Raw genomic sequence first — 10,639 nt, 5'->3', positions numbered from 1 at the left:
TTACCTTAGAAAATGGGAAGGCGATGAAAACTTGGTGGCTGCTGGATGTCTGCTGTCTTCGAATCTCAAACGATAAGTCCGTGGTTTTTTTCTTTACTTCAGTTAGCTCACAAAACGGTTTTCCCCGCAAGGGCAATTTAACATTTTGACAACTGCTTTGTGTGCTAACTGTTGAGTCTTATACTCAATGTCAAATATTAGGGCGGATCTTAAATCGATCAATTTAAGACGCCGGTCTAAACAATATAATTTTTTCAAATATTGCGAAATTGTAAGGATACAATTTTAAAAGGACATTTTCAACACTTACCAGTCCTTCTGCATCAAAAACTTGAATCCGTTTAAATTCTACAGGATTTCCTCTTTAAATTGATACCCATACTTCTTCTCTAAGCACATTTTTCTGAATTTTTTAAATCATTTTTGAATTACTGACAGAGTGAAAAACTAAAAACGCAATTTTACTATATTTGGCCCATGGTTTCGCGAATATATTGAAACTTGTGTTTAAAATCTACTGTCGCCCGGTGTTGTTTGTATAAAGAGCTAGACATTTATGAAAAAATATTGATTATTAAATAAAAGAAGAAATACCAATACTGGTAAAAAAAGGAGTTTCTATTATTGCCATCAGTGCAAATTACAAATCCTGAAAATCCCGCGATTATTGGCCGAGAACACCGTGATTTTTGGGACCTTAAAAAGGCCGGGCTCCCAGGATTAACACGTGCACATACACGTACACAATACATACACAACAATTTTGTAACCTGTTCAATTTAAGTAAAACAAAGTTTCAAGTCGCTAGGTAATGCGCGTTTTCTTCCATATAACGCATGATCAAAATCTATGAAATTGAACGGGCCACAAAACTGTATATTCGAAAATTTTCTAGAAATTCTGAATAAGTTTTTTTTTTGACGAAAATTTCTGGAATTTTGTGAACTTTATTAAGTTTATATATCTAATGTCACTTATTTTAATTTATAGGTGATTTTAATTTTCACTTTTCGAGTCTATAAGTTATATATGAGTGTCTGTTATATACATATTGGCATATTGTGCTACATTTCTACAATTTAAAGCCTCCACTGAGTTTATTGGAAGAAAGTCATAATACAAAAAATTCTCTGAGTTAATGGCCATCAGCTCTTCCTTTAAGTTGTGTAAAAAATGTACACTGCCGGAACAAAGTATTGGCACAGCGAATTTTTCACAATATATGCAACAATTTTTATATAAAATTTTGTATAAAAACTTGGTTCATTCTACAACAAAAAAACATAAAAATATAATTCCTAAACTTTGTGCAAAACTCGCGAAAATTCACCAAATTTTCAACTCATTTGTAGCCCAATCAATTTTATTATAACAAAGTACAAGTTTTAAGTAGCTAGGAATTACCGCTGATTTTTGAAATTTTTTTTCACACAGTCTTTTCCAGACAAAAACTTTTGTTCGAAAGTACTTTATATGGAAAAAATGCCAAACGCCTTCAACAAAAAAAAAATAAAAATATAATTCCTAAACTTTGTGCAAAACTCGCGAAAATTCACCAAATTTTCAACTCATTTGTAGCCCAATCAATTTTATTATAACAAAGTACAAGTTTTAAGTAGCTAGGAATTACCGCTGATTTTTGAAATTTTTTTTCACACAGTCTTTTCCAGACAAAAACTTTTGTTCGAAAGTACTTTATATGGAAAAAATGCCAAACGCCTTCAACAAAAAAAAAATTGTCTAAAATCAATGTGTATTTTTTCTACTAGAATTTAATGGGCTGCATACTCAAAAAAATTCAAAAAATGTGATTAAAAAGTTGAAAATTTGCTGAATTTAGCACAAAGTTTAGGAATTATATTTTTATGTTTTTTGTTGTAGAATGAACCATGTTTTTATACAAAATTGGCGGAAAAATGTTAGAATAAAAATTGTTGCATATATTGTGAAAAATTCGCAGTGCCAATGCTTTGATCCGGCAGTGTATATCAATATGTTTCAATTGTTTTTCTTACCTTGAATTTGTAACATTTGGTGATGTAATCTTTGCTGTTGTTGAAATTGTTGCTGGGATGAAGCCACACTAGGTTTTCCACTTGCTGCTTGTTGCCTTGAATAAGGAGATACCGTATTCTGTATAATATTACCCATTGTCACATTAGGTGTAGGATTTACAAACTGTCCTCGGATATTAGTTCCTCGTTGTTGGAGATAATCTGAATTGTTGTTTCTCGGCCCCATTTGATTGTAGGCGCTTACCATGTTGGACGCTTGAACCTGGCCACTTCCTCCGTTATTTATCATTCCTTGCTGTTGATATTGATTAAAATTATGAAATGGAATATTTGCTTGATTAATCAGGATCTGATTGCCATTGGCAGAGCCTAAGTTAACATTCTGCTGTAAAACATTCCCTGATCCAACTATTCCAGATGCAGATTGTACATTCATAAGGCTGTTTTGGTTATTAGATGAAGTGTTTATGACGCCGGAATTTGACGTTATTGCCATAGCCTGGTTGTTAATTTGAGTGTTCATATTTTGTGCAGTAACTTGCTGCGCAGGCATAATGTTACTCTGATTAAGGCCCTGAGAGATATTAACTCCGTTAATACCACTGGGAAGTTGATTCTGAGTCGATGTTATTCCACGAATACCTCCTCTAATAAATTGCTGTGATACAGAATTTATAGGCCCTTGTGTTTGTTGTCCTTGTGACTGACGTATCTGTTGATGTTGCTGAATTGCGTTAAATGATGTTGAGTTATTTTGATTAAATGTAGGTTGCCGCTGTCGTAACATATTGCACAAAGCTTGCTTAGATTGGTTAAGTTGTGGTCGTTCAAATCGATTTACTGCTACCAAAATAAAAAACAATGAGCGAACATTGAAATAAAAATAGAATCTAAATAATATATTAAGGGATGGGCCGAAAATTTAATTTAAATTTTTAATTTATATTCATTTATTTTAAGTGCAATAATCAGCGCATGGATCCCCAAGTGACACAAAGCACACTGTTCAGAAAAGATTAATTTTGGGTACAAATTCAGGGTTTAGGAAACGGTTCAGTTGTTTTATTAGAGACTTAATCCGGGAACCGAAATCGTAAAGTCATATAGCAGCCATAACAAAAAAATTTTTGTTCTGTTCCGCTGCCAGAGCAGGTCTACAACAATGTGTGATAAGCCCTAAAAGGGCACGAGCTTCGTTGGTATGTTACTAAAGGACACAGCACCCTGAAATTTTGTATATGGAAACTGTGCATACGAAATATGCATATGAAAAAAAAACAAGTAATGCATACATTTCGGTTGAAACCCGAAATAATGCATATGAGAAAATATCGAAATTATCCATTTGCATACTTTCGTTCGCAAACCAAAATGATGCATATGAGAAAAAAAAACGAAGTAATGCATTCATGCACAGTTTCGACTCAAAATGAAAATAATACATATGAAAAAAAAAACCGAAATTATGCGTATGCACACTTTCGTTTGTAACCTGAAATAATGGGGCATATTCATAATAAACAAAACAAAGTCGACTCTACAGTTAGTGGCAGCTTTTTGACCATAAGTTTCAATGGAATTTCTGTCAAAAAAGCTGGAAAAAATTTTAGAGTGGACTTTATTTTATCTATGAATATGCCTCAATGTATCAACAGCAGGGATCAAACGATACCAAGTATTTTTTTCATCGATGTTTTTCAATCCGATACAAACTAAGTATCGATATTTTCTTTCGATACATTGAGAATACATATCATCTATAATAAACACAACCTTAGAAGGGTGTGAAATTATACATATGTATGTATTAGAGGGCTGCATTAATTCATTCAAAGCGGCTTATGAATTATTCATATCGTTGTTTAAAGTACAAAACAAAACAACAACAAAGTGTATTTTCTGACTAGTATATTTCAGGACGAATGGATAAGGCTTGAGCCAAGAGCTTGTGTGATCGATATAAAATAAAAATTCAAAACCAAGAACTTACTTATGTACTAAAAAGTTTTTTATTATAGCTTAAAATTATTGTAACCAATAAAGGTAAATAAATATGTTGTACAAAAAACAAATAAACAGAAGTTCACAAAAGTTGATATAAAACTATTCGTCGATTTAAATTGTTAACTTTTTACTGAGAATGTTTATTTTACGAGGAGGAAGCATCGAAAGCCTAACCCCGTCCGTGTGACTTTAACCCAAACTAAAATTCCTACCGTCATGTACCGTTCCCCTCCCGGTACCACAGTCAAGGATTTCGTCGGGATTATAACACTATGTGACTGATAAGGTTATAGATTTTTTTCTTCCTCTTCTTCCTTTTTGGTGCTGTAAGTGCGATTTTTGTTGCCGCAACTCGACGTTTGTAGGAGAGAGCGTGACGAGGAAAGGAGAGGAGCACCGAGTTGCTCGTGCTCGGGCAACACGCTTTGTGCTCTCGTTCGTCTGTGTAAATTCAACCGCTATTCACAGCTGACAACAACAATTGCATACACACAAATCGCCGTGTGTAAATGAAACGAGCAACACCAAAAGGGAATGTGAAAAATAGCGTCGACAAAAGTTTCCGTGTATAAACACAGTCTAACCGCCAAAGCGCTTTTGACCAACTGACGCCTATTAGAAATGCCAAGTGAAGCCAGAATACTTTCAGAGCTGGGGCGTCGGTGTCCATTCGAACGACATGGTCAAGCCAGTTGAGCCGCTGTATTTTAATACGCCATATACCAGCACGGGCATGAGGAGTGATTTATAGTGTGGTTTTCGTACGTCGAGAGAGGACTTTACTTCTGAATTGCCTACTCAGTCCAAAGCAGCACTTGTTGGCAAGAGTTATTCTGCGTTGGATTTCCATGCTGACATTATTATCGGTGTTAATGTTGGTTCCCAAGTAAACAAAATTCTCTACTTTCTCGAAATTATAACTGTCAAAAGTGACGTGGGTGCCAGGCGCGAATGTGCTGATTGTTTGTTTGATGACAGGAGATACTTCGTCTTGTCGTCGTTTACCACCAGACCCATTCGCTTTGCTTCCCTATCCAACTTGGGAAAAGTCAGGACAGACTTCGCGGTTTTTCTTACCGATGATGTCAGTGTCATCGGCATAAGCCAGCAATTGTACGCTCTTGTAGTAAATTGTTCCTAAGCGGTTCATTTCTGAAGATCTTATCTTCTCCAACATCAGATTAAAGAAGTCACATGAAATGGATTCGCCCTGTCTGAAACCCCGTCTGGTGGCGAAAGGCAACAGAGCAGAGCTGGTGGTATTACTCAACGTAATTTTTCACAGGCGTATGAGTTTTGAGGGGATACCAAATTCAGATATAGCGGCATATAGGAAACTCCTTTTAGTGCTGTCGAAAGCGGCTTTAAAGTAGACAAATAGGTGGTGAGTGCGGATCCTTTTCTCGCGGGTCTTTTCCAAAATTCGGCGTACTGTGAATACCTGGTCTATGGTAGACAATAAATTCGATAAGACCTTGTAACCTATGCCTCGGCCAGCATTTCAAGCATTTTCTCACACTCCTCATCGTACGAGTAATGAGCGGGAAATGTGGCTCCACTGCTCGCGCAAGTCGGTTTGTTGAAGAGTGCTCTCTCACAGCAGGTGTGAGGGTCGAGCGCCGAATCCATTGGCCGTCTGTTTTGATTGCAGCTTTTCGACGTTGAACTTTCCCTGCATACTGCCAAGCTTCGGGCCCTGGCGAAGTGGTCATCCTCAGCCCGCCGTTTCTATGTGGAGGCTGAGTTTTTCGACACTGGCACCAAAGATCCCTTCGTTGCCCACCTTGGCATTTAAATGGCCAAGCACGATTTTTATACGTGTCGGGGCAGCGTTAATATGTACGCTTTAAGCTAAGAGAGCCTTGGATGCCTCGTCCTTCTCTTCCATCGGGGCATTGGCACATGTGAATGAGATGTTGAAGAATCTCGCTTTGATGCGGATTGTGGCTAGACTTTCGTCCACTAGAGTGAACGCCGGTCTCTCTCCCACCACAAATCCAACACCGAATTGCAATCCTTTACGTGGCAACTGTAGTAGACGTCGCAAGGCTCACGCTTACCTTCCTCGCCCCGTCCATCGCATTTCGTGGATGGAGCTGATGTCAGCCTTTATTTTCCCTGGGACTTCAACCAGCCGGGCAGAGGCACCATCCCGATTAATCCCCAGCGCACGCGGGGTGTTACGCCCTCCCACTTTACCTCGCTCCCAAACTAGCGTTCGGTCGCTACCCAGAGTATTCATGGATATAAATATCCGGACGTAGTTAGCTGCGATTTGAACCGTAAGCACACGAATCACTTCTGGCCACTCCCAGGTGAATGGCCGTCAAAAGCTTTGCAGTACTGGGAAATGTACAAAACATAGTGGCCAAAAACGAATATCTCAACTAAACCCTGATGAATTTTTTTAAATTCGCTCTACATACCTGTATAATAAACCAAATAGCCGGACAAAACGTTAAATGATATACATACATATGTATGTATGTATAAGTATGAGGGCGTATTGAACATTTTGAGTACGCAGATTTTTTAGGCTGGTATATTTATTTATGCTAAATATATTACTTGATTTTGTTTTGTCACACTTAAGAAGTAAACGTCTTGGCTGTTCACCCAACCGGTCTATAGTTTTATCAATAATCTCAGATTGGTTCTGTGACACAAAACTTTCGTTGTACGCTTAGAAAAGACACAAACCTAAAGACAAAGCAGTAAACAATTGAACTATAAATGTATTTATAGTTTCCGTTCAATCAATTCTTGCGCATTGTCGACTGCAGCCAGGTTTTTACCCTTTTAAAATGGAAGTGCTTTGAAGCTAGAGATAATAACTTGATACAGAACCGGATGATCCACATATCTACTTTTCAAATCAATTTACCAATTATTTAGTTATCGTTGGGAGTATAATTTGTTATACAGTATATATATAGGAAAAACCTTGAAATTTAGGGGGGGGGCGAAATTATCAAGCAAGCATTTCGTGGTACTATTTTTGAATATCTAGGCAAAAATATGAAAGTTAGGGGGGGCCCGGGCGCCCCTGCCCCTACCTGGCTACGCCCATGTCTGGGTATAAGGGGTACCTGTAAATATTTCTCCATTTCTCCATCGTTTATCAATCCACATCACTACTGGAATCAATATCAGAGCCGCTGGCGATTTCCTCAAAGTCTCGCTCTTCAATAGAAGCTCTCACTAGAATTCGACCTGTTTCATATGATTCAGAAAGTTTCTCCATGCTAACTAGTTTATGGCTCTTGATATGAGTTGCATTCAATTTTTTTCATCACTGGTTATCGATGATCGAATGTGAAATTCGTACTATGAGCTATGCAACCGTTCTCATTGAGTACCGAATTTTCTGCCGAACAGAATTTTGCTTCGATGATGTAGCGAAGTGTTAGGAAACTGAAAAATATATGATTTTGTTTTGATTGTTTTTTGGCGGCTAGACACAAATTTTATTTTTTTATTAAAATCATGCAGGTCTAACGTCGTGAATACAAAACACACGCTCGAAAGACGTATTGCACTCATAAAAGAAAATCCCAATACTCTTTCAGCACGATTTCTGAGAACAAAAGCGTAGATCTATTGATAGTTTAAAATATCTTAAATAGATTTGGCCGGAGAGCATTGCTGCAGCAGGTCTCTTTTGGTTTTTAATAAATCTGTAGACGAATTTCCTAAATATATTGTATGTCAAAATATATTCGAAAGACTAAACTTAGACGTTTTCTACTCCTGGCCAGTTTACTAAGCCCTCATCATTTGCCGAATCGTCGACCAGAACTCTGATGTACCCATTTTTACTAAGTATTTATAAACTTGCCTTTTTATACCCGAGCGCACTTGTGCGCAAGGGTATTATAACTTTGTTCACATAACGGTTGTTTGTAACAGGCAAAACGAATTGAGATAGATATAGACAAATGAATATATAAATGCTCAGAATGAAAAAAGAAATCGATTAAGCGGTGACTGTCTATCCGTCCGTCTGTGTACACGATAACTCGAGTAAAGATTGAGATGTCTTAACGAAACTTGGTATGTGTACTTCTTTTTAGCGTAGGACGGTATTGAAAATGGGAAAAATCGGACAATAACGCTTACCTCCCATATAAGGATAATTTTCAGAAATACGAAAACTGCGATATTTTAGTAACTACTGAAGCTTATTTGCCAAAATTGATATTTACAATGATTATTCGACGAAAAATAAGAATATTTTAAATTTTTCGAAAATGGGCGTAGCCACGCCCATATATGATTACATGTGTATAAATCTCGGTAACCGCTCTACCAATTTCCCCAAAAACTTGGCGCGGTTGTTAGCATTGGTACAACACATCAAACGGCTGATTTTTAAAATCGGACAATAACCACGGCCACATCCCATATAACGGTAATTTAGAGAAATACGAAATCTTCGATAAACCAGTAAATACTGAAGCTAATTTATTAAATACTTAGCAAGAAATATGATAAACTTTTGGAAAACGGGTGTGGCACCACCCATTTATGACCACATATGTTTATGTCGGTAAGCGTTTCATCAATTAGTACCAAACTCGGTATGATTATTGTTNAATACGAAATCTTCGATAAACCAGTAAATACTGAAGCTAATTTATTAAATCCTTAGCAAGAAATATGATAAACTTTTGGAAAACGGGTGTGGCACCGCCCATTTATGACCACATATGTTTATGTCGGTAAGCGTTTCATCAATTAGTACCAAACTCGGTATGATTATTGTGCTTGCCACATAAAATGAAAACGCTGAAAATTATTGAAACCGAACTAAAATTACGTCCACTTTTTATATAACGGTAAATTTCAAAAATGCTTTAAACTTCGATATTTTGAAATTTAAGGACGCTAATTTACAAAACAATGACACTAACAACAATCCCTTAAAAAGAAGTAACATTATTATGGAATTTTGGAAAAAAGGCGTGATACCANGCTTGCCACATAAAATGAAAACGCTGAAAATTATTGAAACCGAACTAAAATTACGTCCACTTTTTATATAACGGTAAATTTCAAAAATGCTTGAAACTTCGATATTTTGAAATTTAAGGACGCTAATTTACAAAAAAATGACACTAACAACAATCCCTTAAAAAGAAGTAACATTATTATGGAATTTTGGAAAAAGGCGTGATACCACCCACATATAACTATATAAGTTTCTGGAAGATGTTTGAAATAGGAGTATAATCACCCCTGCTTACAATGTAGCGGTATTTTTTGGAAAGGGGAAAAAACTATATTTAATACTTGCGCCGGATATCTAATGTTCGGCTCCGCCCGTACTTAAGAGTTTTTTAATTGATTTACTTCATCNATAAGTTTATGGAAGATGTTTGAAATAGGAGTAGAATCACCCCTGCTTACAATGTAGCGGTATTTTTTGGAAAGGGGAAAAAACTATATTTAATACTTGCGCCGGATATCTAATGTTCGGCTCCGCCCTTACTTAAGAGTTTTTTAATTGATTTACTTCATCTTAATTTACACAAATTTAAATAAATATGTATAAGCACCCTATTTAGTTTGCCCGATTTGTACAGCTCCTCAGCGGTGAAAAATATACTATTGTGAACAACCTAAATGAGCGAAATTCACAATAGCGCTATTCTTCATCGAATGAGCCTCTGCTAAAATTGTTTACGATACATTAGATCAAAGGATTAAATGAATGTATTTAAAATGAGCGTGGCAACATGTGTAAGTATGCGTAATCGAACAAACAAACGACACCTAATCTCCAAAAGGCCGCATTTGATTTCTTTTATCATGAATTTAAAAATTGTCGGAAGCCGATTTACCGAAGAATTGAAAACTACTACATTTTTCCCATAAGCGAAGTCACTTCGACTTACATATTCACGTGTTCTGAACAATTTTAAAGTAAAAGAGAACGCTTGAAAAAGGAAAACACTTCTGCCAAAATAGCACAAGCTTTACGAAAATAATTTCGTCGAGGATAATCTGTTAACAAACAGTGGTTTTTGTCGAAGTTAACTCCAAACTATTCCACGAATATTTGTACAAACAATTTTAAAGTTTAGGAGTTCATAGAAGATAATAGGGCTAAAATAAAAAACATTCTCTTCAAAAACGCATACCCCAGCGGAGTATTAGAGACATTAATGACACCAGCGATAAATAAAATGAAATGCAATAACAACATAACGGACTCAAGCTCAATAAAAAAATTGTTGAATATAATTCTTATAACGCCCAAAAAATTACAAAAACAAATAACTTAAGGACGAGCACTCCTAAAAGTTAAACATTCTAAAAATAGAATTATTAGCAAAAACCAANGAAAATAGTGGAAAAAAGCAAACGATAATTTACAAGGCGTACTTAGCACGGTGCATAGGCAACTGGCTGAGTCAGTGGATGCGTCGGTTCGAAGTCTACTGAAAGAAGTCTGATGAGGAAATGTGGTGATTTCCGAAATAGTTATCGGTGACAGGTAATAATATCAATGGAAATAAGGTCAATTGACTTTATTTCCCACCCTGGTTCGAAATAAAGTCAACTGACTTTATTACCTTTACAAAAGCGAAATAAAGTCAACAAAAATTTGGAAATAA

The 10,639-nt window shown here is 36.3% G+C and overlaps 1 protein-coding gene across 1 annotated transcript in view; it reads right to left on the bottom strand.

Moving 5' to 3' along the window:
* Nucleotides 1-1,998: 1,998 nt before the first annotated feature.
* kto (mediator complex subunit kohtalo) overlaps nt 1,999-10,639 on the bottom strand; it is a 76,613-nt gene continuing 67,972 nt past the window's right edge. Inside the window, exon 10 of the mRNA XM_017620948.1 lies at nt 1,999-2,858. Coding sequence (XP_017476437.1) covers nt 1,999-2,858 — 860 coding nt within the window. The remainder of the gene's footprint in view (nt 2,859-10,639) is intronic.

Source organism: Rhagoletis zephyria, unplaced genomic scaffold (genome assembly GCF_001687245.7).
Source record: "Rhagoletis zephyria isolate East Lansing unplaced genomic scaffold, Rhagoletis_zephyria_1.1 Rzeph_scaffold_02304, whole genome shotgun sequence".
In the NCBI taxonomy this organism is placed as follows: Eukaryota; Metazoa; Arthropoda; class Insecta; order Diptera; family Tephritidae; genus Rhagoletis; species Rhagoletis zephyria.
This window is presented reverse-complemented; position numbering and strand designations above follow the sequence as displayed.